At 54.0% G+C, this 25,921-nt stretch overlaps 1 protein-coding gene across 3 annotated transcripts; it reads right to left on the reverse strand.

The window, feature by feature from the left end:
- Window positions 1–1,027: 1,027 nt before the first annotated feature.
- Septin3 (septin 3) lies at window positions 1,028–25,688 on the reverse strand. 3 transcript variants are annotated; one of them, XM_048354550.1, is made up of 11 exons: window positions 25,447–25,688; window positions 19,948–20,139; window positions 15,071–15,199; window positions 14,294–14,375; window positions 13,847–13,984; window positions 12,094–12,211; window positions 10,286–10,381; window positions 8,094–8,193; window positions 6,143–6,194; window positions 4,678–4,771; window positions 1,028–2,315 (listed from the first exon to the last, which is right to left on the reverse strand). In XM_048354550.1, exons 1-11 carry the CDS (start codon window positions 25,454–25,456, stop codon window positions 2,250–2,252), a joined length of 1,077 nt encoding a protein of 358 aa, XP_048210507.1. In that variant the 5' UTR covers window positions 25,457–25,688; the 3' UTR covers window positions 1,028–2,249. The 3 variants fall into 3 exon arrangements, with proteins under 3 accessions (XP_048210507.1, XP_048210513.1, XP_048210520.1); XM_048354556.1 differs by having other exon boundaries at window positions 8,094–8,190; window positions 25,447–25,575; XM_048354563.1 differs by lacking the exon at window positions 1,028–2,315 and having other exon boundaries at window positions 4,604–4,771; window positions 25,447–25,575.
- Window positions 25,689–25,921: the final 233 nt, after the last annotated feature.

Below are 25,921 nucleotides of genomic sequence, written 5' to 3' on the forward strand. Positions count from 1 at the left end.
TTTCTTTTTCCAGAGAGCTGGTCCTTATGCATTCAGGGAGAAAAAGTGGACGGCTAGGAATTTAATTAAACATTTTTCATAGAGGAAGGCAAAGCCCAGAAAATATGAGGTCAGATGTGATAACATTCATTTGGGATACAGAATCCTAATGACAAGTCTGACCTTAAGTTATATTGATTGTAATGAACTGATCTCATAAAGTGTTGATATCTCTAATACCTGTGTCTATCTTTTTGTATGAGATTTGTTTATTTGTTTTTGGGTTTGTTTTTTTTTGCCAGTCCTGGGCCTTGGACTCAGGGCCTGAGCACTGTCCCTGGCTTCTTTTTGCTCAAGGTTAGCACTCTGCCTCTTGAGCCACAGCGCCACTTCTGGCTTTTTTCCATATATATATATGTGGTACTGAGGAATCGAACCCAGGGTTTCATGTATACAAGGCGAGCACTCTTGCCACTAGGCCATATTCCCAGCCCTTTTGTCTGAGATTTAAACTCAAGACTTCATCATGCTCTACCACTGGGTCATGCTTCCATTCCTTTATTTGCTTTATTTATTTAGCTGGTTCTGAGGCTTGATCTCAGGGCCAGGCCACTTCCCTGTGCTGCTTTTGCTCAAATCGAGTATTCAATTTCCAGCTTTTTCTGAGTAGTTTATTGAAGATTGAGTTTCATGGGCCTTCCTGCCCAAGCTGGCTTCAAACCACAGCCCTCCAACATCAGCCTCCTGAGTAGCTAAGATTACCAGCATGAGCCAACAGCACCTGGCACTCTGGTAATTTTTTAAATAAGATCTTGCTTCCTGCCTGGGCTGTACTCCTGGACCACGGTCCACCTATTTGAGGCTTCCCTTCGTAGTTGGGATGACAGACAGTGCAGGTGTGAGCTGCCAGCACCGGCTAATCTCTGACTACTTCTTACCAAGTAGCTCTGGCTCCGCCCCATCATCTTGATTGAAATGATATGACTAATCGGATCAAGGAGTAAAGAACACAAATAAGACCAGAAAGAAAAACAAAACAGGCAGTTACTGTTCAAACAGCAATGTTTAGTTGTACAACACATAAAGTCTAGCAACATGTACATGGCCGGTCTGAAGTTTCCATTGGCTTTGTTTTCAATTGGGAAATGAAACCAGAATGTCACCAAAAGGTTGGCTGGGACTGGTCGTTTTCAGCAATGGGTCACTCTTGCGTCCCCTGGGCTTGGACCTCTTGTTCCATCAAGATTTGGGCATAGACAAAATGGCCCCACATATTCACCAGCCTCTGAAGCAAGTTGTGTCAAAGTGGAGTTGGGGGTGGGGTGGGGCTGGGGGCAAGGGTTCTAAAAAGACACGGTGTAGGCAGTGGCAGCCGACATTCACAAACATTCATGCATCTGATGGGGGGCTTTGCCCTCCTTGGGTATTTTCCATTAGCCAACAGTGACCACCTGTGGCTAGGCTAATGGCAGGAGGAGGGGAACGAGTAGTAGGGTAAATGGATAAGGATCCTCTTATTGCTAAATGTACTTGGGTGCTATTTTTCTATGTATTCTTATGGATTTTGCCCATTTCATTGGTTTAGTTTCTCCCCCCCCCCATCCCCCTTTTTAAGTTTGGGAAATAAGGACATTAACTCCAGCACTCTCTCCTTGGGCAAACCCACTCTTGTTCACACTAGGGTGAGGAGGGTGTGTCCCCTCACACTGGGCCAGTGGCGCCTGAAAGTAAAGAATCCAAGCTGACGCCAGCCCCGGGCCCCCAGCCCCTGTAGCAATCCATCCTGATAAACTCTGATCCTACCCGGGGTGCTTACCGCTCATCTCAACGAATCTGATAGGCACAAAAAGTTGCTTTCCGGAGCCTTTACGGTAGCCAAGAGTTGCTCATGCAGATGAATGGACGGGAGCCATGCTGTCCCTACCCCCACCCCAAGGGAGCCGGTGACACGTAGCTGGTATGGGGTTTGCAAAGGCAGAAGCGGCTCCCGGCGCGTTCATTCTCCCTACCGATGACCTGAGAGCAGCAGACAGAGACGATGGAGGAGGGCAGGGCAGGCAGGCGGGCGGGCAGGCGAGAGCAAAACAAAAAACTCCCTTCCACTGTGAGGAGAGGAGTGGTTTGGCCCGAGGAGGAAAGAACTGTCCTAAAGAGGCAGCTGGCCCCGCCCACTGCACTGAGAGGGGCTGGGACCGTGGTGGGGAAGGGGCTCGGTCTGCAGCACTAACAGCTGAGAGGAATGGAGGGAGAGGCGGCGCTGGCCACGGCCTTCATTCAGCAGAGGGGCAGGGGGCGGCTGGCACGGGTGGAAGCACAGTGCCCAGGAGGCCTTCTCCCTGCGGGGCGAGGGGGAGGGGGAGAAAGGGTGAGGGTGTAGAGGCCAGCAGCGGGCAGAAGACACACAAGACAGCTCTGCAGGGAGGCTGAGGCGAAGGTTTAGGGGTGCTAGTCCAGCCTCTCCGACGCCCACCACCCCCTCACCCCTGGAGGGTCTCCTTAATGGTCCTAGAGACCCAGCCCTCCATCTCCAAGACCCCTTGCGGTGAGGAGATGAGGACCCCTCTGGGGCTGCCACGCGGCAAGCTCTGAGCTGTGACCCTGTCGCTTTGGGTCCTGCCAGGTGCCTATCCTGCTCCTCACGTTCTGGGTGAAGGAGAGGGTTCGGCTGGTACGTCAGCCTCCAGGAAAAGAGCGCGAGTCTACAGGAAGGGGCACTGGTGGTCTGGGCGCTTCTCTTTCTCCCGCTTTGCTCAACTGCATCTTCAGTCTCTTCGGTTTCCCCTAGCACTTGAGTGACGAAAAGGACTGGGATTAGAACCGTTGGCATTCAGACAGGACCAGTTTAGGCTGAACCAGGAACCTTTCCTAAGGCTAACCTGTTTCCCTCGATCTCAGCCACCTTGCAGGCGAAAGGAAAAAGGGGGGTGACTTATTTGGAAAACACACTGTAGGAGTATGTACATTAATAAATAATACAGGGATGGCGGGGAAAGCGAGGAAAGGCTGCGTGTGTGCTTCTGGGTGTCAGTGAGAGCGTGTGCAGGTGGAAGGAAGGGGTGCTGGGGAAAGGCAGACAGACAGACAGACAGACATGAAGGGAATCCACTTCAGCCCAAAAGCCAAAAGGAGGGACATGGATGCCACAAAGGGAATGACGGGGAAGCCGCTTAGTGACAGACTAAAGGAGAAAAGAGAGATGTGGTTAAAAATTGGTCTCTGGAGCCAAACCACTAAGAGAAATGCTGTTTGTCATTTCCAAATCGTTCTTTAAAAATTAGCTCTAGAATTTTCTGTCCCCCCCACCCCCGCCAGCCCCCCAAAGCCATCTCTTGACCTGCACGTGTGCCTCCTTGCACAGGGCACCGGGAACTGGCCGACTCACCAGTCTCTCCGTCTTTGCCTCGGTGAACCCCAAGGTCAGGGTCAATCCCAGCATCAACTACAGAGACTTTCTGCGTACGGCTCTGTCTTCCCGTGAAACCTGTTTGTCACTGTCTGGTTGGTACAATTTTGTTTCAGGATGGCCTAACGTAATGTTTTTTGGGTTTTTGTTTTTTTTTTTTTGGAAATAGACTGGGCATAAATTCTAAATATGGCAGTAAAGCTCAAGCGGATTAGTCTGGAAGGAAGTGAGAGATGGCAGCCACGGGCAGAAAGAAGGAACAGATGGATACATGAATATGTGAATACCTAAACACGAGGAAAGGAGACGGAGGAAGAGCCGGGAGCAGCGGCAGACAGCGGGCCCCCAGCAGAGGCGAGGTGAGCGCGGAAAGCAGCAGGCTGACCTTGACACAGACCAAAGCAATAGATCCTTCTGCGAGAACGAAGCTCAGGCAGGCCTCTCCGCTCCCCTGCAACCTTCCTTTGCATTTCCCCAAGGAACAACTCACCTTTCCCTGCACCAGCCCAACTCCCAGGGAAGAATATCTTCTTTTTTTTTTATTTTTTGGCAATCCTGGGGCTTGGACTCAGGGCCTGAGCACTGTCCCTGGCTTCTTTTTGCTCAAGGCTAGCACTCTACCACTTGAGCCACAGCACCACTTCTGGCCGTTTTCTGTATATGTGGTGCTGGGGCATCGAACCCAGGGCTTCATGTATTCGAGGCAAGCACTCTTGCCACTAGGCCCTATCCCCAGCCCCCAAGGAAGACTATCTTGAACTCACCCTGTACCCTAGCCTAGCTCAGCCACCTGTCCTTAGAAAGTCTTCTCGGCCCCGTTGTGAGTGGGGCCAGAGGTAAGGAGTTGCCCGTGGCTCACCTGCTCCCATGGTTTTCAATATAAACCTCCCGCAGACCTCTTGACTGGGGCAAAGGGCTTTGTTCTGAGGTACAGAGAGAGGAGACAGAGAATGGACAGGCATGGGGGAACCAGACTTACAAGGAACTTTCCAGGGAGGGCAATAAAAATACCCCATCCCTAGCACACACACACACACACACACACACACACACATGCGCATGTGCTCACACACACACGTGCAGGCTTTCCTCTTATACACACACACATGCATGCACATGTGCACACACACATACAATGTACACAAGACACTCCAGAAACAGCAGACAGGCCTGTGGGACAGAGCTGACAGGAAGGTGGTGGGAGGTGGTATTGGGGGCACGTGTGTGTGATGACACAGAGAAGGAAGGGGTCGTCATGGGTTACTGTCGTGGCTGTCCTCGGTGTCCGCGCTCACCGGAGGGAGGCCTCCGTTGTCATTGAGCCGCTTGGCCCTGTAAGTCTCGTAATGGATGTTGTGCGTCACTTCCTTGAGGTCCTGGAGGTGGGTCCTGGAGGACACAGGGGGAGAGGACGGGAGTGCGATTAGCGGCGGGCCGAGGAAGAGGCGCCGGGCCCGGGAGGCGGGATCATCCCTCGGATGGACCGCACCCAGCAACGGAGAGCCGCCAGCGATCATTGCACAGCTCCTCCTGCCGGAACCGGGGCGGCGAGCACCCTCAGAATAAGCCACAGGCTGGTGGACTCGTGCCCGTCAGCTACTCAGGAGGCTGAGACCTGAGGGTCCCAGGGGCCAGCCTGGGCAGCGAAGCCGTGAAGCCCATGGGACTCGGGCCTCCGGAAACCACCCAAACGCTGGAAGTGGAGCCGGGGCTCAAGGGGGTGAGCACTCGCTTTGAGTGAAAAAGCTAAGAGAAAGTGTCCAGGCCCTGGGTTCAAGCCCCAATACTAGCACACGAGAGAGGAGGGAGAGGGAGGAAAAAGAAAGGGGAGAGAAGAGAGAGAGAGAGGAGCCGGGCGCTGGTGGCTCCCGCCTGTCATCCCAGCTACACAGGGAGGCTGAGGTCTGAGGGACTGTGGTTCAAAGCCAGCCAGGGCAAGAAAATCCACGAGACTCTTTTTTTTTTTGGCCAGTCCTAGGCCATGAACTCAGGGCCTGAGCACTGTCCCTGGCTTCTTTTTGCTCAAGGCTAGCACTCTGCCACTTGAGCCACAGCGCCACTTCTGGCCATTTTCTGTATATGTGGTGCTGGGGAATCGAACCCAGGGCCTCATGTATATGAGGCAAGCACTCTTGCCACTAGGCCCTATCCCCAGCCCCCACGAGACTCTTATCTCTAAAAAGCTATTCAAAAAAGCCAGAAGTAACAGGAGGATTTTATTGTTGTCGTTATGTTTAATGTACTAGGTGAATTTCCTGTGGCATACCCCCTGTGGTCACTGTACATGATTTTGGTACACTGGATATTGTATATATGCTGATCTGAACTAGGGACGGGCAAGAAAAATGAGGGAGGGTGTAACAAATATGATAAGAAATGTTCTCACTACCTTATTATGTAACTGTACCCCCTCTGTACAACACCTTGTCCATAAAATTTAATAATAAAAAAAAAGCCAGAAGTGCCACTGTGGCTCAAGTGGTAGAGCACTCGCCTTGAGCAAAAGAAGCTCAGGGACAGTGCCCAGGCCCAGAGATCAAGCCCAAGGACAAGCAAAAAAAGGGGGTAGGGGAGAGAGAGAGAGACAGAGAGAGGAGGGGGGAGGAGAGAGGAGAGGAAGAGAGGGAGGCAGAGAGAGAGAGATGGGGGTGAGGGATGGGGAAGCAGAGAAAGAGAGACCTGGAATCTCAGGAAGTGAGTGTGAACAGGTGGTCCCCAGCTGAAATCACGAAACCTGGACGGGGCGGGAAGAAGTCTCACCTGATGACAAAGTCTCGAAGCAGGGCAAACTCGCAGTGGTTGAGGTTTTCCACTATGAGCAAAACAAGAGAAACAAGAGGTGGTCATTTCATAACGCCACAACCAGGAGGTGACCTTCCTTTGGGGTGACACTTGAAGAGAACATAGGCAGGTTATTGTGTAACCTCTCAGGAGGCTTACTCTCCCTTTGGTACACTAGATTGTGTGCTTTGGGTTGGTACGGGGCTTGATCTCAGGGCCTCCTGTGCTCGTGTGTGTGTGTGTGTGTGTGTGTGTGTGTGTGTGTGTGTGTGTGTGCGCTCTTCCTTGGCTTTTTCTGCTCTAAGCTGGTGCTCTACTACTTGAGCCACACCTCCACCGCTGGCTTTTTGCTGGAGATGATTCTCAGATTTATCTGTTGTGGCTGGTTTCAATCTGTGATCCTCAGATCTCAACCTCCTACGTAGGTGGGATTACAGGTGTGAGCCACTGGCACCCAACTGGTGCAGTAAGTTTTATTCATTGAAGAAATATTTATTTAAACAGCTGAACTGGGCACAATACAATATACTCTAGACTTAGTGGGACAGTAGTAACTAATAGAAAATGTCCTTTTTATGATTTTACAAAAGAGAAAAAGAACATTCAGAGTTCAATAAAATTGGCAAGGCCGAAAGGATAGTTTATAATCTAAGTGAAGGCAGGATGAAGGCTTAGGTACTGTTGCTCAAGCCTGTAATCTCAACTGCTCAGGAGGCGGAGACAGGAAGACCCAGGTCTAATGCGAGTCTGAGCAAAAGAAAAGCTTGAGACCCTCTGAAAACAAACTAAACTAGAAAAGGTCTGGGTGTGATTCAAGGGGTAGAGTGTTTGTCTAGCAAGCAAGAGACCTTGAGGGCAAATCACACTGAAAACAGAGAGAGAAAATCTAACACTGTGCCATCTTTAAAAGGCCATATGCTACGTGGTGCGTGGCAAGTCCAATTCCATGTAGATGGACTACTTACATTTCCCAAACCATTTGCTAAGAATTGTGGGAACAGAAGAATTAAGACCTGGTTCTGTGGTCTTACAAACAGTACACAACATTCTTAGCAATAATTTCCTTTCAAGGAAAATGAGGAGAAACGGCTACTTTAAAAAAAAATCCCAGGGCATGCTGGGTGCTGGAGACTCAGGCCTATAATCCTAGCTACTTAAGAGGCTGACACCTAGGACTGGGAATATGGCCTAGTGGTAGAGTGCTCGCCTCACATACATGAAGCCCTGGCTTCGATTCCTCAGCACCACATATATAGAAAAGGCCAGAAGTGGGCTGGGGATATAGCCTAGCGGCAAGAGTGCCTGCCTCGGATACACGAGGCCCTAGGTTCGATTCCCCAGCACCACATATACAGAAAACGGCCAGAAGCGGCGCTGTGGCTCAAGTGGCAGAGTGCTAGCCTTGAGCGGGAAGAAGCCAGGGACAGTGCTCAGGCCCTGAGTCCAAGGCCCACGACTGGCAAAAAAAAAAAAAAAAAGAAAGAAAGAAAAGGCCAGAAGTGGCGCTGTGGCTCAAGTGGTAGCAGTGAGTAAAAAGAAGCCAGGGACAGTGCTCAGGCCCGGGGGGGGGGGGGGGGGGATAAAACGAGGCTGACACCTAGAGGACAGAAGGAGCCAGCCTAGGCAGAAAAAAAAATCTACAAGACACCATCAGCAATTAACCAGTGAAATGATGGACTGGAGGCATGGCTCAAGTGGTAGAGCCCCAGCCGTGAGCAAGAAAGCCAAGCAAGAGTGTGAAGCCCCCTGAGTTCCAGCCCCAGTACCGGCACAAATGTAAAGTTCCTTGCAGGCAGAGTCCAGCTGGCATGAGTTATGTAGTACACATCCCAGGACGGTACCTTGACCTGCTGATGCTCACTGAATACCTGGTTGCTGAGCACGTGGCCAGCAGTCAGTTCTTCTAGAAGCTGCAATGAGTTATTATTACCTTCGATGATCCCCCAGGGGGTTTTTCTGCCGAGGACCCTCTTGCCATTCACCTGGTACTCCTTGTCGCTTCCCACCACAGCGAAGGGCATGCTTTCCTGCTGAAGGGGGAGAGACGCGAGTCAGACACACGTGCGTAGTCCTCTTCCTCTGACCTGACATCCAAGGGCAGGACCCTTGATCTATACACAGACTCAGTGGCAGTACTGGTGGCAGGGTGGCCAAGCTCTGTTTCTTGAAAGGAGCACTGGAATGGGAGTCCGGATTCCTGGATACGATCCTGAATTTATCACTGGCTGGCTGGATAACATCAATGAGCCAGCTTTCCTTCGATGGCTTTGGGGTTTTGGTTCTGTGCTGGAAGTAGGGCTTAAACTCAGGGCCTGGGCACACTGATTTAGCTTTTGTGCTCTACTTAAGGCTTTTTGGTACTTAATTGGAGATAAAGAGTCTCATGAGTTAGTGACGCTGTGGCTGAAAGTGGTAGAGCTCAGGGACAGCGCCCAAACCCTGAGTTCAAGCCCCACAACCGACAAACAAAAAAAAGTCTCACAGACTTTTCCCTGCCTAGACTGGCTGTGAACCTCAGTCCTTAGATCTCAGCCTCGAGAGTAGATAGGATTATAAGCGTGAGCCACCAGTACTTGACTACATAGATAGAGCGTTATCTACATTTCATAGTGCTTTGTCTGCACTGGATCAACTCTGCAGTTGCTAGGACAATACCTACACACACCAGTGAGACTAACGGAGGTGTTACACAGTGTCCCACGCAATCTACTGGCAGATGGAGTGCCAAGCCCCTCTGCCCTGCCGGAAGAGTTGTCTGTTCACCAAGTGCTGGGTGTTCATTCCCAAATGCATCCGCCTGTGCATGCTTGCTTTCTCACTGGGTAAAGTAGCTGGTCAACGTGGTGTTCCAAGGACTGTGTCCCAGCGTGATGACGTCATTGCACTAACATCCCAGTCACAGCGTGGACTACCACAAAGTAAGATGGTTACATCATCACTGCATGACAGAATGTGGCTTAGTGGTAGAGTGCTTGCCTACTGCAGGAAGCCCTAGGTTTGATTCCTCAGTATCACATAGGCAGAAAGTCTAGCTGGAAGCGGTGCTGTAGGGTCAAGTGGTAGAGGGCTAGCCTGAGCAAATGAAGCTCGGGGACAATGCCCAGACCCTGAGTTCAAGCCCCAGGACGGGGGGAAAAAAAAAAAGAATTGTATGGGAGCGTTGTTGTCATGTGTGGTCCTTCATTCAAAATGACTTGATCAGATGAGCTGTGCCGGGTATCAGTGGCTCATGACTGTAATCCTAGCTACTCAGGAGGATGAGATCTGAGGATCCTGGTTTGAAGCCAGCCTGGGCAGAAAAGCCCATAAGACTCCTACCACCTATTAACCACCAAAAAGCCAGAAGTGAAGACGTGGCTCAAGTGGGAGAGCTCTGTTGGGGTCAGCTGTACCTTTAAGGGGCCACAGCTGACCTCGGCCTGTCCCTCCCCTTCCTGTCTTTAACAGGAAGAGAAGCCCCTGTTTCTGGGGCTAGCACGTGTGCTATGGCGGAGGGGTACCCCAGGGGCTCATCCTTGGGGGGCTGGACCTCTGCCCACAAAGGAAGTCTCCTGACATCACTTGAGGGACAGCCAGCCCCTTGGGACCAATCAAGGGCCCCTCTCTTGTGCCCGCCTTTGGGATATATCTGGGGGGCTCCTCATTTGAATAAACAGAAGCCCTAGAGGTTTTCTCCAGGGACCCACGCATCTGTGTCGTTCTTGGCGGTTTGGGGGCACCCTGCGACCACACGCCACCGAGGCTACCTGTGGCCATCGCTCCCACGTGAGAGTGATAAAGGACCACCCAGGAAGGGACGGACAAGCCCCTTCCCCCCACCCCCAAGCGAGGGGAGGTAGAGAAAGAGAGCCCACAGAGCTCTACCCTACAGTGAAAAAAGTTAAGGGACAGTGCTCAGGACAGTGCTCAGAGTTCAAGCCCCAGAACCAGCACACACACGCGCACACACACAGACACCAAATTACATGTGCTAGGATGAGCTATCCGTAACTGTACACCCTCCTTGCCCCACATTTTACAGAGGGGGGAAACTGAGGCAAGTCTAACTAGAGCAGACTCCATTGGCACATTCCGGGTGCGCCAAGGGGTGCCTGGGTGAGGATGGGGGCCCCAGGTACTCACCCTGATTTTGTCATTCTCCGTCTTGTCCTCTAAATCCTCATCGAATTCCTTCTGAGGGTAGAATTCGATGCCATTTACTTCCAGCTCCTTGCGAACCTAGAGGTAAGGACGAGAAGGAGAAGGTAGTCAGGTGTCATAATGGGAAGCTCTGTGTGTGTGTGTGCGTGTGCACGCGCGTGCCCTAAAGTCAGAGAGATGAACCCACAGTGATCTCTGAAGTCTGGCTTCTGAACTCTGTGGCCCCAGGCAGCAGGAAGACGCTGAGAAATTCAAATCCATGGCACCATTGCCACAGCCCAGTCTAAGAGTAGAGTCTCAAGGTGGACTAGGACTGAGATAAGCAGCTGAGATAAGCTGAGTCCAGACACCACTGGGCAGTGCCCAGGACTGCAAGGCAGAGACAGGATGGCCGGAAGCCCCTTCATTTGCCCCTCTCAGGGTCAAGGTCACCATCCAAGGCCTCCTCTGAGTGATTATTTGTTTCTTAGTTCGACACTCATTTGCTGTGTATCTCAGGCTGGTGTTACACTTGAAATCCTCCTGCTACAGCCTCCCAAGGGCTGGGATGACGGGTATGGACACGCCAGCTCTGGTTATTCTATCTGATGCTGGTTCCAGGGCTTGAACTCAGGGTCCTGCACTCTCACTTGGCTTTTACTGATAGTGTAAAAGTGGCGTACGGATTGGGGTTACAGTTACACGAGTCGGGTAATGAGCACATTTCTTTTTGAACAATGTCACTTCTCACTTCATTTTCTCCTTCACTTGGCTTTTTAACTCAATGCGGGTGCCCTACCCCTTGAGCCGTACTTCTACACCTACCTGGCTTTTTGCTGGTTAATTGGAGATAAGAATCTCAAGGACTTTCCTACCTCGGCTGATATCCTCAGATCTCAGCCTCCTGAGTAGCTAGGATTACAGGTGTGATTTCTTAACGATAACAACTGTCTTTTATTTATTTTTATTATTATTATTTTTTTTTGTTGTTGCCAGTCCTGGCCCTTGGACTCAGGGCCTGAGCACTGTCTCTGGCTTCTTTTTGTTCAAGGCTAGCCCTCTGTCACTTGAGCCACAGTGCCATGTCTGGCCATTTTCTGTATATGCAGTACTGGGGAATCGAACCCAGGGCCTCTTGTATACGAGGCAAGCACTCTTGCCACTAGGCCCTATCCCCAGCCCATAACAACTGTCTTTACACTTCTTTCCAGTCCCATCGCTCCCCTTCCCTGGGGGACCTGGCTCTGGACTGAGCTTACAGCCAATGCCAGCGAAGACATGACCAGCAAGGTAGTCTTTCAAGGAACGGCAAATGTGGCTCGAAGATAGGGTGCTTGCCTAGCATTCATGAGGCCCTGGGGTCAATTCCTGGGTACCACATAAGTCAACCAACAAACAGAGAGGTCCTTAAGGACCTCATGATAAAAAAAAAATGACATCTCAGGGTCACCGTGACTCCGTACCCAGGGGTCTTTGCACACAAAGGGTGGGAGGAGGGCAGCCTGGAGCTGAGACAGCTCTGGTGCCCCCGTACCCCCAACCCTGCTGGGGAAGGAGGAAGACAACAGCAAGGGAAAGGCCTGGACCCAGAGGAAGGGAGAGAAGGGGGGGAGGGAGGAGGAGGAGGGAGGAGGGGGGAGGGGGGAGGAGGAGGAGGGGGAGGAGGAAGAGGGGGAGGAGAAGGAGGAGGGGGAGGAGGAGGAGGAGGAGAAGGAGGGGGAGGAGGAGGAGGAGGGGGGGGAGGGGAGGGAGAGAGGGAGGGGGGGGAAGGGGAGGGGGAGGGGAAGGAGGGGGGCCTTCTCTCTTCTCACCCTCTGCTTGAATTCGGCCTTCTCCTCGGGCGTCATGGTGTCGGCCTTGGCGATGACGGGAATGATGTTCACCACTTTGCTGAGGTGTTTCATGAACTCGAGGTCGAGGGGTCGCAAACTGGGGCCGAGGGAGGCGGGAATGTCAGAGCCCCCAGGCCTGCCTCGGCTGTCCCGACACCCCCTCTTCTGCCTCCACAACACCCTCACCCCACGGCTTCAGAACGCATTGGTTTTCTTTTTCTCTCTCACGCCCGTTGGTGGGGCTTGAACTCGGGACCTGGGTGCGTGCTGTCCCTGAGCTTTTTCACTCAGGGCTGGCCCTCTACACGGGAGCCACACCTCCACTTCAGGCTTTTTTTTGGTGGGGGGAGGGGGGCAGAGAGAATCTCACCTCTAATTGGAAATAAAGAGTCTCGTGGATTTTTTTTCTGCCTGGCCTGGCTTCGAACCACAATCTTCAGATCTCAACCCTCCTGAAAGCTAGGATTACTGGTGTGAGCTCCTGGCGCCTGGCTTCAGAACACCTCTGACCTCAAGATTTCTCTCTGCTGGGAACATCTGTGAATAGTCCCCGCCCCCCCCCCCGTCCCCCCGTTCCCCCCCCCGCCACCTTGCATGTCCTGTGTCATCACTATTATGTGTCTTAAGCTGCCTCTATGAAAGAGGTTCTCCAAGGGTCTCCTCCGGCTGCCGCAGTGGCTCTCGGGACTCCAGCCTGGCTGGCGGCCTTGCATCCCCCAGTCTGAAGGTCTAGTTGGCTGGATTACCACGCGAAGTGGTCTCCGGCCACAGGACAAGGCCAGGATAAAACCTACACTCCCTTGAGACCGGGGACTGGCCCAGAGTTCTTTGGTCATTTCTCTTCTCCCTCATCACTGAACACCAGCTGGGTGCCAAATTCTTCCAACATTCAGGGCCTCCCTTCGTGTGCCCGCCTCTTGCTCACTGAGCTCCCGGCTTAGCAACGAGTTGAAAGGAGGGTCACGGGAAACAGCACTGGAGGCTGGGAGCTGGCAGCTCACACTTGTAACCTAGCTTCTCAGGAGGCTGAGATCTGAGGGTCACGGTTCAGAGCCAGCCCCGGCAGGGAAGTCCGTGAGATCCTTGTCTCCTATGAACCACCGGAAAACCCAAAGCGGAGCTGTGGCTCAACATGGTAGAGCGCTAGCCCTGAACAGAAGATCTCAAAGACAGCACACAGGCCCTGAGTTCAAGCCCCAGGCCCTGCACAAAAAAAAAAAAGACAAAAAAAAAAAAAACCCATAGCATTGGATTCTCTGACTTCTATCTGTTCCCATTATCTGCCATGGGGTCCGCCTGCTAACTCAGCCTGAGTTTCCAGCACATTCTGCTGGAGTCAGCTTTCATCTCTAGACACCTGTAGCTCCCTCCTGCTGGGCTGGCCACCTTCTTCTAGTTAATGACGGCACCCCACCAAAAAAAACCCACAAAAAACCCAGCCCCTCTCTAGCTCAGCCCTTTTACTGCTCCCAGACCCTGAGCCTCTTGAATAACTGAGGTGCCCACTGCTTACCGATACCAACTCCTCCTAGCTGGCTCAGCCAGCCTGTGCTGGGACACTAGTAGGTAACAGAGGAGCTGACGCCAGCCAGGGTTACCATCCTGGCAAGCAAACCCTGACTTTCTGGTGAAAATCCTGGGGACTCACAAGGTCATGGGGGTCACGCCCGGCTGGGCGTGGGCACGGGTCTCAAGAGCCGGGCCCAGCGGCGGGAGAGGGGCGGGTACGTACGAGTGTCCCGTGGGCGAGATGAAGTAGAGGCAGCAGTGGACTCGCGTGTCGGGGATGCGCTTCTTCCTGGCAATATTCACCTCCTCCTTCAGGAACTTCTCGTACTGCTCGTTGATGTACTTCTCAATGGGCTCCCAGCTGGCAGGGCAGGGCAGGGCAGGACTAGGATGTACTAACGGGTCCCGGGCCAAGGAGCTGCTCTCGGGCAATTCCCCTTCCACCATCTGAGGCTCCCTGCCGGTTGATTCTCCCTCGGTCCCTCCTCTCCCCACACCGCCTCTGTGGATGGCTTTCCATGGATGGGTTGGCAAGGGCAAAGTTCCCCGCCCCCCCCCCCAGGAGACCCAGGCCCCGCCCAGCTCCAGGGATCTGCCGAAATGGCGACGTGACGGGTTGCCCTCCGCTGGGCCGAGCGTTTGGGGGCAGAAACCTCAGTGGCAGATGTACCAGTTTTCGTTGTTGATCTGGTCTCCAAAGCCCGGGGTGTCGATGACCGTCAGCTTCATTTTGACCCCACCTTCCTCGATCACTGGGGGACAAACAGAAAGAAAGGGCATCAGACAGGTCGGGTCAGTCCTGCAGCCGACCCCAGACGGCCTGCAGCCACCGGCCGGGGACACCGAGGGACTCTTCCGATTGAAAAAGTCAAGCTTCATGGTCTTCCCTGCCTCAGTGCCTTTGCTCACGCTGTCCCCCCCACCCCCACCCCTGCAGCTAGAGATCCCGCCCTCCTTCTTTCTCTTCTACTTCTGTCTAAATCCTACCTGGCCCTTACCACTCAGCCAGCACAAGACCTACTTCTTTCCGTTCTAGCCCCATCCATCTTTCCCGAACCAGCAGGCTAAGGGTCTTGCTACGGCAAGGTCAGGGCTTCAGCCTACTCTGCCTAGAGGTTGGCTGATTCTTGCATGTCTTATCCCCCAAGAGACCCCGTTCCAGCTGGGTGGGCACCAGTGGCTCATGCCTATAATCCTAGCTACTCAGGAGGCTGAGGTCAGAGGCTGGTGGTTCAACGTTAGTCCAGGCAAGAAAGGTCATGAGACTCTTCTCCCCAAGCAACCACCAAAAAGCTGGAAGGAGAGCTGTGGCTCCGATGGTAAAGCACCCGACTCTGGATGAAGCTTTAGTACCCCCATCCTCTCCCTCTCTCACACACCCCACCCAAGCCCCTCGTGGGCCCCGGCCCCTCTGGACCAGGCCGCAGGGCCCCTGCCCGCTCCTCACCATGCCCGATCGCTTTGATCTCCACCGTCTTGGGGATCTTCTCCTCCCGGTTCCAGCCGGACGCCTTCCGGCTCACTTGGCACTTGAAGAGCGTGTTGACCAGCGTCGACTTGCCCAGCCCGCTCTGGCCTGCAGTGAGGCAGGAGGAGAAGATGGCGACACCCCCACGCCCGCCTCCGGCGGCTCCCCTGCCAGCCCACGGAATCCCGGGCTGCGAGCCAGGCGGGCCCTTCAGCGCCGCGCTGGGGCACAAGCAGCCGAGGGGAGGGAAATGGCTTCCTGCTCGCTGGCAGGGGGGCCCTTGCCATTCTGAGTTGTCTCCTTCCTTGGAAGAGGGACCGGCTTCTCTATTTGTCTAACGCAGAAGTTTTGTTTTTCGTGACTTTTGTGTGTGTGAGTGTGTGTGTGTGTGTGTGTGTGTGTGTGTGTGTGTCAGTAGCAAAGTTTGAACTCAGGACACTGGCCTTGGTAGGCAGGAACTTCATCACTTCCGCCATGCACCCAACCTTCTTTGTTTGCTTTATCTCTCAGATAAAGTCTCTCGCGTTTTCCCGCTCACCACCAGCCTCCCACAGGATCCTCCTACCCACGACTCCCATTCGCTTGGACTGCAGACATGCAGCACCAACCTTCTGTTTGTTGGGTGAGATGGGTTCTTGCTAACTTTTTCCCTGGGCTGGCTCTGAACCTCAAGCCTGCCAGTATCTACTTCCCAAGTAGCTGGGATTACAGGCATGAGCTACCACACCGAGCTATCAATCTTTAATAAGACTAAAAGTATTCTGACAATGCCTCATAGTGCCTGAGCCACTTTCACATGTCAGCAAAAGCTATCTTTATATCAGCCCTGTAAGTCCCACAGCTGAGCTATCTTTATCCCCAGTTGAGGTGGCCCTAAAGAGAAGAATCCTCTTCCCGTAGAAAATGCACCATCAATGCAAGTCCAAGAACCTGAATCTCAAGAATCACTCTTTATTCTAATACAGCGGTGTGTAAATTGGTCTTCTTCCGCCAGAAGTGTTGCTAAAAGACCACGGCAAAGCAGACACCGTGAGAGAAAGGGAGGCTGGACTATGGTGCCCACCTCTACATCCTCCCACCATGCGGAGCACTTTCCAAGGAGCAGTTCCACAGCTAACAGGTACTTGAGAACCATGCATCCCAAGAGAGCCTCTCAAACGAACACCCACGAATCACACAACAATGCTTCGCAAAGAACAAGAGCGCGGGCACTGCTGGGTGCTATAGGAAACATCACTCCCGTCCTACGGCCCCGGATCTACACTGGAATCGCAAAGGAATCAGAGAGGCAGTAAACCCAGGAGGGGCTGGTCTATTAGAAAAGGAAGACCAGGTAGAAAGGCAAGTGCCCAGGCTTTACGCAGCCGTGGTCCCGTGCCTGGCTGCCCCTGCGGAGCTGTCCTGGCCCCCTGGGGCTGTAATTCCTTTGCAGATAGGAACCTAACGAGGGAGGAAATGCGCAGAGGCCAGGAAGCTGAACAAGATGCCTTTCTCATTCCTCCCAATGAGCTGACAAGGCCACATGGACGATTAAGTTAAAATGGCTACATCCCCGCTCCGTACTGAGCAGGGCCACGTGACCAGCGCCGTCCGCCACTGGCACCCAGAGACGTGACCGCGTGTCTTCCACAGGCTGAGCGTCCCTAACCTGAGAGCAAGAAATCCGAAACGCCCCCAAGTTTGAACATTTCTCGCATGCTGACAGGACTGGAACCGTTCAGAGTTGACCAGGAAAGGCTATGGCAATGTTCCAGAACCCAAAGAGAGAAACAAAAGAAACACAAAATCAAAATACTTTGCGTCCCAAGTATTTTGGATAAGAGATACATAATCTGTGTTTGCCATTCTTGGTCTGTAATGTTTTAAAAGGTCTTTTGTCCATTAAGAAAATAGATAGTGATAGTGATAGATAGTGACAGGGATACTGTGATTATCAAAGTTCTTGGAATTAAGCCTATAATCACAGATACTCAAAAAAGGCTGAGATCTGAGATTCACAGTTCAAAGCCAGCTCAGGCAGAAGAGCCCCTGAAACTCTTATCTCCGATGAACCACAGAAAGCTGAAACCGGAAGTGGCTCAAGTGCTAGAGCACCAGCCAAACTAGAGTTTGAGTTCAAGCACTGGTACCAGCATAAAAATAACAACAACAGGGCTGGGGATATGGCCTAGTGGCAAGAGCGCTTGCCTCATATACTTGAAGCCCTGGGTTCGATTCCCCAGCACCACATATACAGAAAATGGCCAGAAGTGGCGCTGTGGCTCAAGTGGCAGAGTGCTAGCCTTGAGCAAGAAGAAGCCAGGCAGGGACAGTGCTCAGGCCCTGAGTTCAGTCCCCAGGACTGGCAAAAAAAAAAAAAATAATAATAATAATACAGCAAACTAAAGTCACAGAATGTATATGCATGTAGAAAATGACAGACATAAATTAATGAGAGGTGTTCCCTAAGAAGAATTTCAAGCAAACAAGAAATGCAAAGAAAGACCTAGCCAGGCGCTGGTGGCTCACGTCTGTAATCCTAGAGTGCTAGCCTTGAGCAAAAGAGCTCGGGGATAGTGCCCAGGCCCTGAGGTCAAGCCCCATGATGGGGGAAAAAAAACAACAAAACCCTGAGATTGCATCTTGTTTTGGGGGGCGGGGGAAGGGGAGTATGAGATTTGAACTTGGGGTTTGTGCTTGCTAGGCTGGCATTTTACTGCTGAGCCACGCCATCACTCCTGCTTTTCGCTGTCTATTTTTAGGATGGGGTCTCAGTTCTCACGCAGGCCTGGGCCTGAGCCACGATCTGCCCCCACGCATGCCTTCCTGTTGTTGCTGGGACAGAAGCTCGCACCGCTGTGTCTGTGGAGATTCGCAGAATCCCTGGCACTCTGCTCCTCCCGTGCCGTTTGGGAGGACAGGCGCGCAACACAGTGCCCAGCTATCGGATAAGAAGGAAGTCTCAAAAACATTTCTGCCTGGGCTGGCTTTGAACCATGATCCTCAGATCTCAGCCTCCTAGACAGATAGGATTACAGGCATGAGCCACTGGTGCCCAGTTAGTAGCATTAAGCATTCTTGATTGCCAAAAGCTGTCTGTTCTAGAATGGAAGAGCTCAAGGCTCTGTTCCGTGTGAGGGAAATCTAAATAGAAGCAGCCAGTTACAATATGCTACGGTAAGCACCATGAAGAGATAACCACAGGGCATTGTCACAGAATAGCAAAAGGCCTCTCTCTGAAATGAAGGAGGACAAAGAGGAAGCATCAACGAAGCAGAAACCTAAAGGATGACTTCCCATGAACCAGGCAGAGTGACTCAGACCTTTAAGCTGCCACTTAGGAGTTTGAAGCAAGAGTGTTACAAGTCTGGGGCCAATCAATGTGGGCTACATAATGCAACTCTGTCTGCAAACTAAAAAACGGGTTGGGTATAGTCATTCACACCTGTAATTCCAGCTCAGGAGACAGAGGCCAGGTAGGATTCATGCGTTCATAGCAAGCCTAGACAAAGTTAGGGAGCTCCTATCACAAAATCAAAAGAGCGGGGGGGTGGGGGGGTGGATTTGCCATGTGAGAGGCCCTGGGTTCAATCTCCAGTACCCTAAAAAAGAAGGAGGTGTAGACAGTGAACAGCATATGCAAAGGCTCAGAGGTAAGCAACTCGAGACCTCTTCTGTATGAGTAAGGGGTAGAATGCCAGGATAAGAGTCTAAACTTGGGGAGGGGGAAGACTAGGGGCAAGGGAAGGTGGGAGAAAAATGAGGGCGGGGGTAATAAGTATGACAAGAAATGTACTCACTACCTTAGGTATGTAACCGTAACTGCTCTGTATATCACCCTGACAATAAAATTAAAACAACAAAAAAAGTATAACTTGCCCTGGAGTTTAAGGCGAGTTAGGAAAGGTTCCAAGTAGGATTGGTGACTGACAGTAGTGGAAGCTGGAAAGACCAGGTCACTGGTGGACAGTGGAATGAGAAGGAACAGGGGACAGAGAACCAGGAGGGTCAGGGCCACTCCAAATGTGTCCCATGAACTACTTGCTACTGGTTCTTGAGATAATTTTATTGAGAAATTTTAATTTGGCAATGGTGGCTCACATCCATAATCCTAGCTACTCGGGAGGCTGAGATCTGAATTTCGTGGTTTGTTGAAGCCAGACGAAGTAGGAAAATCCCTTCCCTGATACCCAGAGGTGACCAAATCCCGGGAAATTTTCTTGAAGCTTTACAATACCACAAAAGATCAGAAATGCCGAGCACCAAGTGGCTCACACGTGCAATCCTAGCTAATCAAGAGGTTGCGCTCTGAGGATCATGGTTCAAAGTCAGCCTCAGCAGGAAAGTCTGGGCGTCTCTTAACTCCAGTTAACTACTAAAAGCTACAAGTAGAGCTGGGGCTGCAGTGGTAGAGCATATCAGCCTTGAGCAAAAAATGTGAGCAAAAGTGCCAAGGCCTTGAGTTCAAGTCCCAGTACTGGCCATTTATATACACACAGACACACACAAAGCCCTAAAGCATTACAAACGATCAGAAAGAAGGCAGGGGTGGGGAAGGATGCCTCCAGTGGTAGAGCACTCGCCTAGCTAGTGCAAGGCTCTGAGTTCAAACTCTAGCGATACCAAAAAAAGAAAAAAAAAAAATCTGGGAGAGCTGGGGATTCTCCCATACAACAAACCAAAGGGCAGGCCGAGTGCTAAAGAAGATGGCTGCCTACAACACAGCCGGCGCTGGGGGTCCGGCTGGCCCTCTCCCCAAAGCTCAGGCCCCTGGATCGGCTGGGAGAAAGGGAGCAGGCCGCAAGCCTCCCTCCTAGCACGAGCTCGCTCTGGAGAAACCTGACGCAGGTCTTCCGCGACCCCCTTGCCCTCCGTACCAACAACCATGATGTTGAAGTCGAAACCCGTCTTCATGGTCTTCTTGCGCATCTGCTCGATGATGGTGTCGATGCCAATGTAGCCCAGCAGGTTGGAGTTGATGCTGACAGGTTTCATGGGCACTGCCGGCTTAGGCCTGGGCTCAGGCACCAGCTCTGACATGGCGGCGTCCGTCCTGGTCTCCGGGAGTCCTGCAAAGCCATGGGGTGGAGACACAGAAGAGGAGAGGAAGGGACCAAGGTCATATTTTTCCTCTTTTCTTTTTGAGTGCCGGTCTTAGGACTTGAACTCGGGGCCTCACCCTCTTGCTTGGCTTTTTCACTCAAGTCTGGTGCTCTACTACTTGAGCCCCACCTCCATTTCCGGCATTTTGCTGGTTAATTGGGGATAAGAATCTCACAGATGTCTTCCCGGAGCCCGCTTTCAGCCACGATCCTCAGCTCTCAGCCTTGAGTAGCTAGGATTATAGGTGTGAGTCACTCTCCTATTCATCTTCTTGAAGACATAGAGCAGCTAACCTCTGCAGAAGAACCCTCCCGCCCCCACCTCTCTGGTCCCCTATGTTCCATGAGTGGCAAAATAGAGGGGGGGCTGAGCCTCAGATCGCTGGTAGGGGATGGGACCAGAATGAGGTCAGTCGATTGCCCGAGGTGGCAATCACTCTAAGAATGGTGGGTAGCCAATGGGAGGGGCTGGAACACAGCCTTTCCAGGGGAGACAGGAAGACAAACGTGGCTGTAGGCCGGGTGGATCACAGGTGTGTTCACACACAGGAGAAATCTACAGGTATCATCAACCGGCCACTGTCCACCAGGGTTGGCTTGAGAATGGCGCGACTCCCTTCCCCCCCCCCCCCCGTCTGTAAAATGGGCGTGCGGGGCAGTACGACCTGAATATGAGCTGCCCCCCCCCCAGGCTCATGTTTACAAAAGGTTGGTCCCTAGCTGGCGGGTGCTTTTCCTCAAGGTTCTGGAAACGTCAGCAGCCAAGATCCAGCTAAGGAAGTAGGTCAGCGGGAGGGAGAGGAGGGAGGAAGGGTCTTTGTGGAAGTACCACGGCTGACCTCTCCCTATGGAATTCTCTGCGTCCTCCTCCCCAGCAGGTCAAGGCGAGCTCTTCCCTATCCCGTGACAGGTGCTCCCACGGCCCCTACGCTATCCACGTGCCTGAGGCCAAGCAACCAGAAGCCAAGCCCTTCCTCCCTTGAAGTCCGCACGCTAGGTGTTTTGGTGGAAGCGAGAAGGAAGCTGGGACGAAGCAGAAGGAGCCTGGCCCAGCTCCGTGCGGCCTCGGGGGACACGCGGCCTCCCCTCCGTGGGGAGCGTCGGCGGCGTCGAGCTCCCCGGCTTCTCTGGATCACGTGGACGCCCCTGGGGAGGAGAGGCGCCCCGGCGGCGGCTCGTCTCACAAGCTACCGTCGGACTGCAGGGTCCTCTGAGGGCGCCTGCTAGCCGCGCCCTCAGCCGCCACACTCTTCCTCCTCCCGGGAAGGCCTGATGGAGGCTCTCGCTTGTAATCCGAGCTTCTCACGGGCTGAGATCTGAGGATCCTGGCTCCAAGCCAGCTCAAGCAGGGAAGTCGGTGAGGCTCCGATCTCCAATTCAACAGCAAAAAGAAAACAAAACGGAAGTGGCGCTGTGGCTCAGTAAGGGCGTCAGCCTTGAACAAAAAAGCTCAGGGACGATGCCCATGCCCTGAGTTCAAGCCCCAGGATGGGCATCAAAAAATTAAACATAAAGAGGGAGAGGAGACGAGGGCCCCTCCCGACACCCTTCTTCAAACAAACCCGGCCGGCCGGGAGCGTGTTCTTGCGGCCCCTGCCACGCACCTGGTCCTCTCTCCTTGGGAATCTGTTCTCTCCCGTCGTTGACAGGCACAGCCAAACCTGACCAAGCCTGGGGACTTCCCAGGGCCTGGCACTGTGCCCTCTCGCTCCCCAGGAAGCGGTGGCCAGCCAGGCGGCTCCCAGAGGGCAGCAAGGCTGGCTCAGCCCTGAAGCAGCTGACTCCGGGCACCTGGCCCTGCTGCCGACTTCCCACACGTGGCTCAAGCCCTACCGCACACGCGCTCACACCTGCACTAGGTCCATCCCTGCGCCCCGTTCCTCCTGCGGGCCGCCCACCCAGGCGGGGCCTCCCTCTGGTCCTCACTCCTCAACAAGCTGAGCCCATTTGGTCTCCACAAGTTGTGCCATGTGTGCCCTCACCCGGGGGGGGGGGGGGGGGCGGGGGCGAGACGGGGTGGTGGTCTCGCTTCTGCTTTACAGACCTGGAAACCGAGTCTGGTATGTCTCCATAGGGGGCAGGATTTCGAAGTACTCCATAAAACACACTGTCCTCACCATGGCCTGCCAAACCCTGGCCCGGCCCCTGTGGCACCCTAAGAAAGCACTCCCGGAAGTGGGGGGGTGGTTCAAGTGGCACAGGGCCCGTCTGGGGCAAAAAAGCCAAGGAAGAGCATGAGGCCTTGGGTTCAAGCCCCATGACTAGCAGAGGAAAGAAGGAAGGAAGGAAAGAGAGGAAAGGGGGAAGAGAGGGAAGAGGAATGTACTGGGTACTGGTAGCTCATAATCCTAGTACTAAGGAGCTTGAGATGTGAGAATCATGGTTTGAAGCCAGCCCTGGGTAGAAAAGTTCCTGAGACTCCTATCTCCAACTAGCCACCCCAAAAAAGCTGGAAGTGTTGCTGCAGCTCCAACCCAAGCCCTGAGTTCAAGCCTCAGTGCAACACACACACACACACACACACACACACACACACACTCCCAAAAGACAGATCCTGGTTGTGCAAAGGAACTAAATTTCCAGGGGCTAGCCTAATCCAGCCAAGCCTTATGTTTAATGCCAAGGACATTTTTATACCCCAACAAGGTCATTACCCCTACGCTCTGCACTGGCCAGTGAGGGTGCCTGGCAAGGACAGGGAGACCTGGAGGGCACAGAACAAATGCTACTCTGGAGGCGGATTTGTAGCTACATCCTCTGCTACACAGCTCTCTGGTCCCACCAGGCCAACTTCCGAGGGGCAGCTGACTGAGGCCTGAATTCTAGCTGGGTGCCTGCTGCAAGCCTGGTTTCTTCCCGGAAATGTAGGGAGAGGCCCTGCCCGTGGGGGCTTCTGTGAAGGTTATTCAAAGCCACCAACTGACATATTACCAGGCACCGGCGGCTCCCGCCGGTCAGCCTAGCCACTCAGAAGGCTGAGATCTGAGGATCTTGGTTCATAGTCAGCCCGGGCTGAAAAGTTCAGGAGACTCTTACCTCCAAGGACCCAACAAAAAGCCAGAAGTATTGGTGTGGCTCAAGTGGTAGACTGCTAGCCTTGAGTGAAAAAGCCAAGTGAGAGTTTGAGGCCCTGAGTTCAAGCCCCAGTAATGGCACGCGCGCACACGCACGCACACACACACACACACACATCTTCACTGACACAATGTTGAAAATGAACTGTACAACTTATGGGTGGGAATGGGAAAGAAAACCTGGGGATGACACTGTCCATAAAGAAATGTACTATTTACCTGACGCGTGGAACTGTAACCCCTTTGTAGATCACCTTTATAATATCATTTTTTTTTTCAATTTAAAATTACCCGGCACTGACTGTTCGCTGGATTGCATGATTCCTCTCTAGGCCCACTGTACCCGGCCTACCACCGGCACTGAGCAATGAATCCATGGATCGGCAAGGTGGGGTCACTTCCAACACCTCCCCTCTCCTCAGCTGCTGCTCCCTGACCTGCCTGCCAGCCAGCAAATGGCTGTTGCAGAGGCTGCAGCCAAGGCAGGTAAGGAAGGCCTCCCCTCCCTCCCCGGCAACAGAAATTGGGGGAGGGGATCCCCAGGGTGGAGAAGAGCTCAAGATGGGGGGTCACAGCAGACTGTAGCTCTAAGATGCCACCCTGGCTAGATGGTCCTGGGGCCTCTGCCGAGCTCCCGGCACCCTCAGGACCCCTAGAGAGGGGAACATTTGTGTACAGCTGCCCCTGCCAGGAGCCACCTGCCCCATCCATGGCTCCAGAAAAACACGGTCGGTCGTCTGACTCAGCTCTGGCGCTCCATCCCCTAGCCAGGAAGCGGCTGCTTTCTCCTACAGACACACGAATGGCTTTGTCTGTGGCCCACCGACCCCACCCCTGTGGATGGGAAGGTGACAGGAGGAGGGACCTCATAGAAAAGCTAGCACCTCGTTCTCCAGCTCTCTCAAATGGGGGGGAGGGTCTTCTACACACACACACACACACACACACACACACACACACTCACCCCAGCCCCCGGCCGTTTTCAACTCTCCATCCCCCTAGGGGCAGAGGTAATTCCAGTCTACCCCAGTTCAGCCTCGGGATCTGCTCACAGACATCTCAGTTCTTCCCCCGATTGCAGGAGCAAAGGGCTCTGGGTCACCCCTTCCCCCACCCCAGTCCTGAGGAGGCCAATGAATCTCCTTGGAGACCACCAGCTGGTGCCCGCCTCAGCCAGCCCTGCTTGCCAGCGCTGGGGGAAGGGGCCCCATGTGTCAGCCAGGCACACGGCTGCCTCCTTCCTCAGCTGTGGGTGCCCAGGTACCTGTGCCTCTGTGTGTGTGTGTGTGTGCGCGCACGTGCTTTGTGTATGTGTGCATGTGTGCCTGTACATCTATGTGTGTGCATGTGTGTCTGTGTGCATGTCTGTGTATGCGTGTCTGTGTGTGCATGTCTGTGTGTGCATGTCTGTGTGTGCATGTCTGTGTGCATGTCTGTGTATGCATGTCTGTGTGTGCATGTCTGTGTGTGCATGTCTGTGTGTGCATGTCTGTGTGCATGTCTGTGTGTGCATGTCTGTGTGTGCATGTCTGTGTGCATGGCTGTGTGTGCATGGCTGTGTGTGCATGTCTGTGTGTGCATGTCTGTGTGCATGTCTGTGTATGCATGTCTGTGTGTGCATGTCTGTGTGCATGTCTGTGTGTGCATGTCTGTGTGTGCATGTGTGTGTGCATGTCTGTGTGCATGTCTGTGTGCATGTCTGTGTGTGCATGTCTGTGTGTGCATGTCTGTGTGTGCATGTCTGTGTGCATGTCTGTGTATGCATGTCTGTGTATGCATGTCTGTGTGCATGTCTGTGTATGCATGTCTGTGTGTGCATGCCTGTGTGTGCATGGCTGTGTGCATGTCTGTGTATGCATGGCTGTGTGTGCATGTCTGTGTATGCGTGTGTCTGTGTGCATGGCTGTGTATGCGTGTGTCTGTGTGCATGGCTGTGTATGCATGGCTGTGTGTGTGCATGTGTGTGTGTGTGTGCAAGTCTTGCACTCCAGCCTGGCGCTCTCTCGAGAGTCTGGGTCCCTCCGCGAGCCTCTGGGCGCCGCTGTCCCTTTAATCGCGCGGGTGTCCAGGTGTGTGCCCGGGCGCGTGCACGCCTGTCACCGCGCGTGGGCTCCTGGGCGCAGCGCCCCTCCCCCGGTGGCGCGGGGCGCGGGGCGCGGGGCGCGGGGCGCGGGGCGCGGGGCGCGGGCGGCATCCTTACCTTTGGACATGAATCCTCCTTTGTCTCCGTTCCCCGGGAGACGCTCGGGGCGCGGGGCTGCCAGGCTGCGCGGGGCGCGGGCCCCTGGGCCGAGCCGCCCCTCCGCCGGGCCGAGCCCCTGGGCGCCGTCCGCCCGCTCCGCGTGCCCGACCCCGCCGCGCCCCCCGCGCCCCGCGCCGCCCGCCCGCCCGCCCGCCGGGACCCCGCCGCCTCCGCCGCTCGCCGGGCGCTGCGCCGCCCCTGCCCGCGCGCCGCCGCCGCCGCCGCCGCCACGTGACCGCCGCCGGCCCCGCCCCTGCCCGCGCCGCCCGCGCCCGCACGCGCCCGCCCGCGCCCGCACGCGCCCGCCGGCCCCGGGCTGGGCTGCGGCGACGACGGCGCCGGGGGGAGGCGGGGAGGGGGGGACGCGCGGGGCACCAGCGCCCGGACCCCCCTCCCTCCCTGGCGCCCGGACCCCCCTACCTCCCTCCCTCCC

This window comes from Perognathus longimembris, chromosome 1, assembly GCF_023159225.1.
Source record: "Perognathus longimembris pacificus isolate PPM17 chromosome 1, ASM2315922v1, whole genome shotgun sequence".
Lineage (NCBI taxonomy): Eukaryota > Metazoa > Chordata > Mammalia > Rodentia > Heteromyidae > Perognathus > Perognathus longimembris.

Excerpts from the sequence above, each read along its gene's own strand:
- Septin3 (XM_048354550.1), bottom strand. Across the intron at positions 8,194-10,285 it reads CGGAGAATGACAAAATCAGG|CAGGAAAGCATGCCCTTCGC; the intron begins GTGAGTACCTGG and ends CTCCCCCTTCAG. Across the intron at positions 2,316-4,677 it reads ACAACGGAGGCCTCCCTCCG|GGAGAAGGCCTCCTGGGCAC; the intron begins GTGAGCGCGGAC and ends CTCGCCCCGCAG.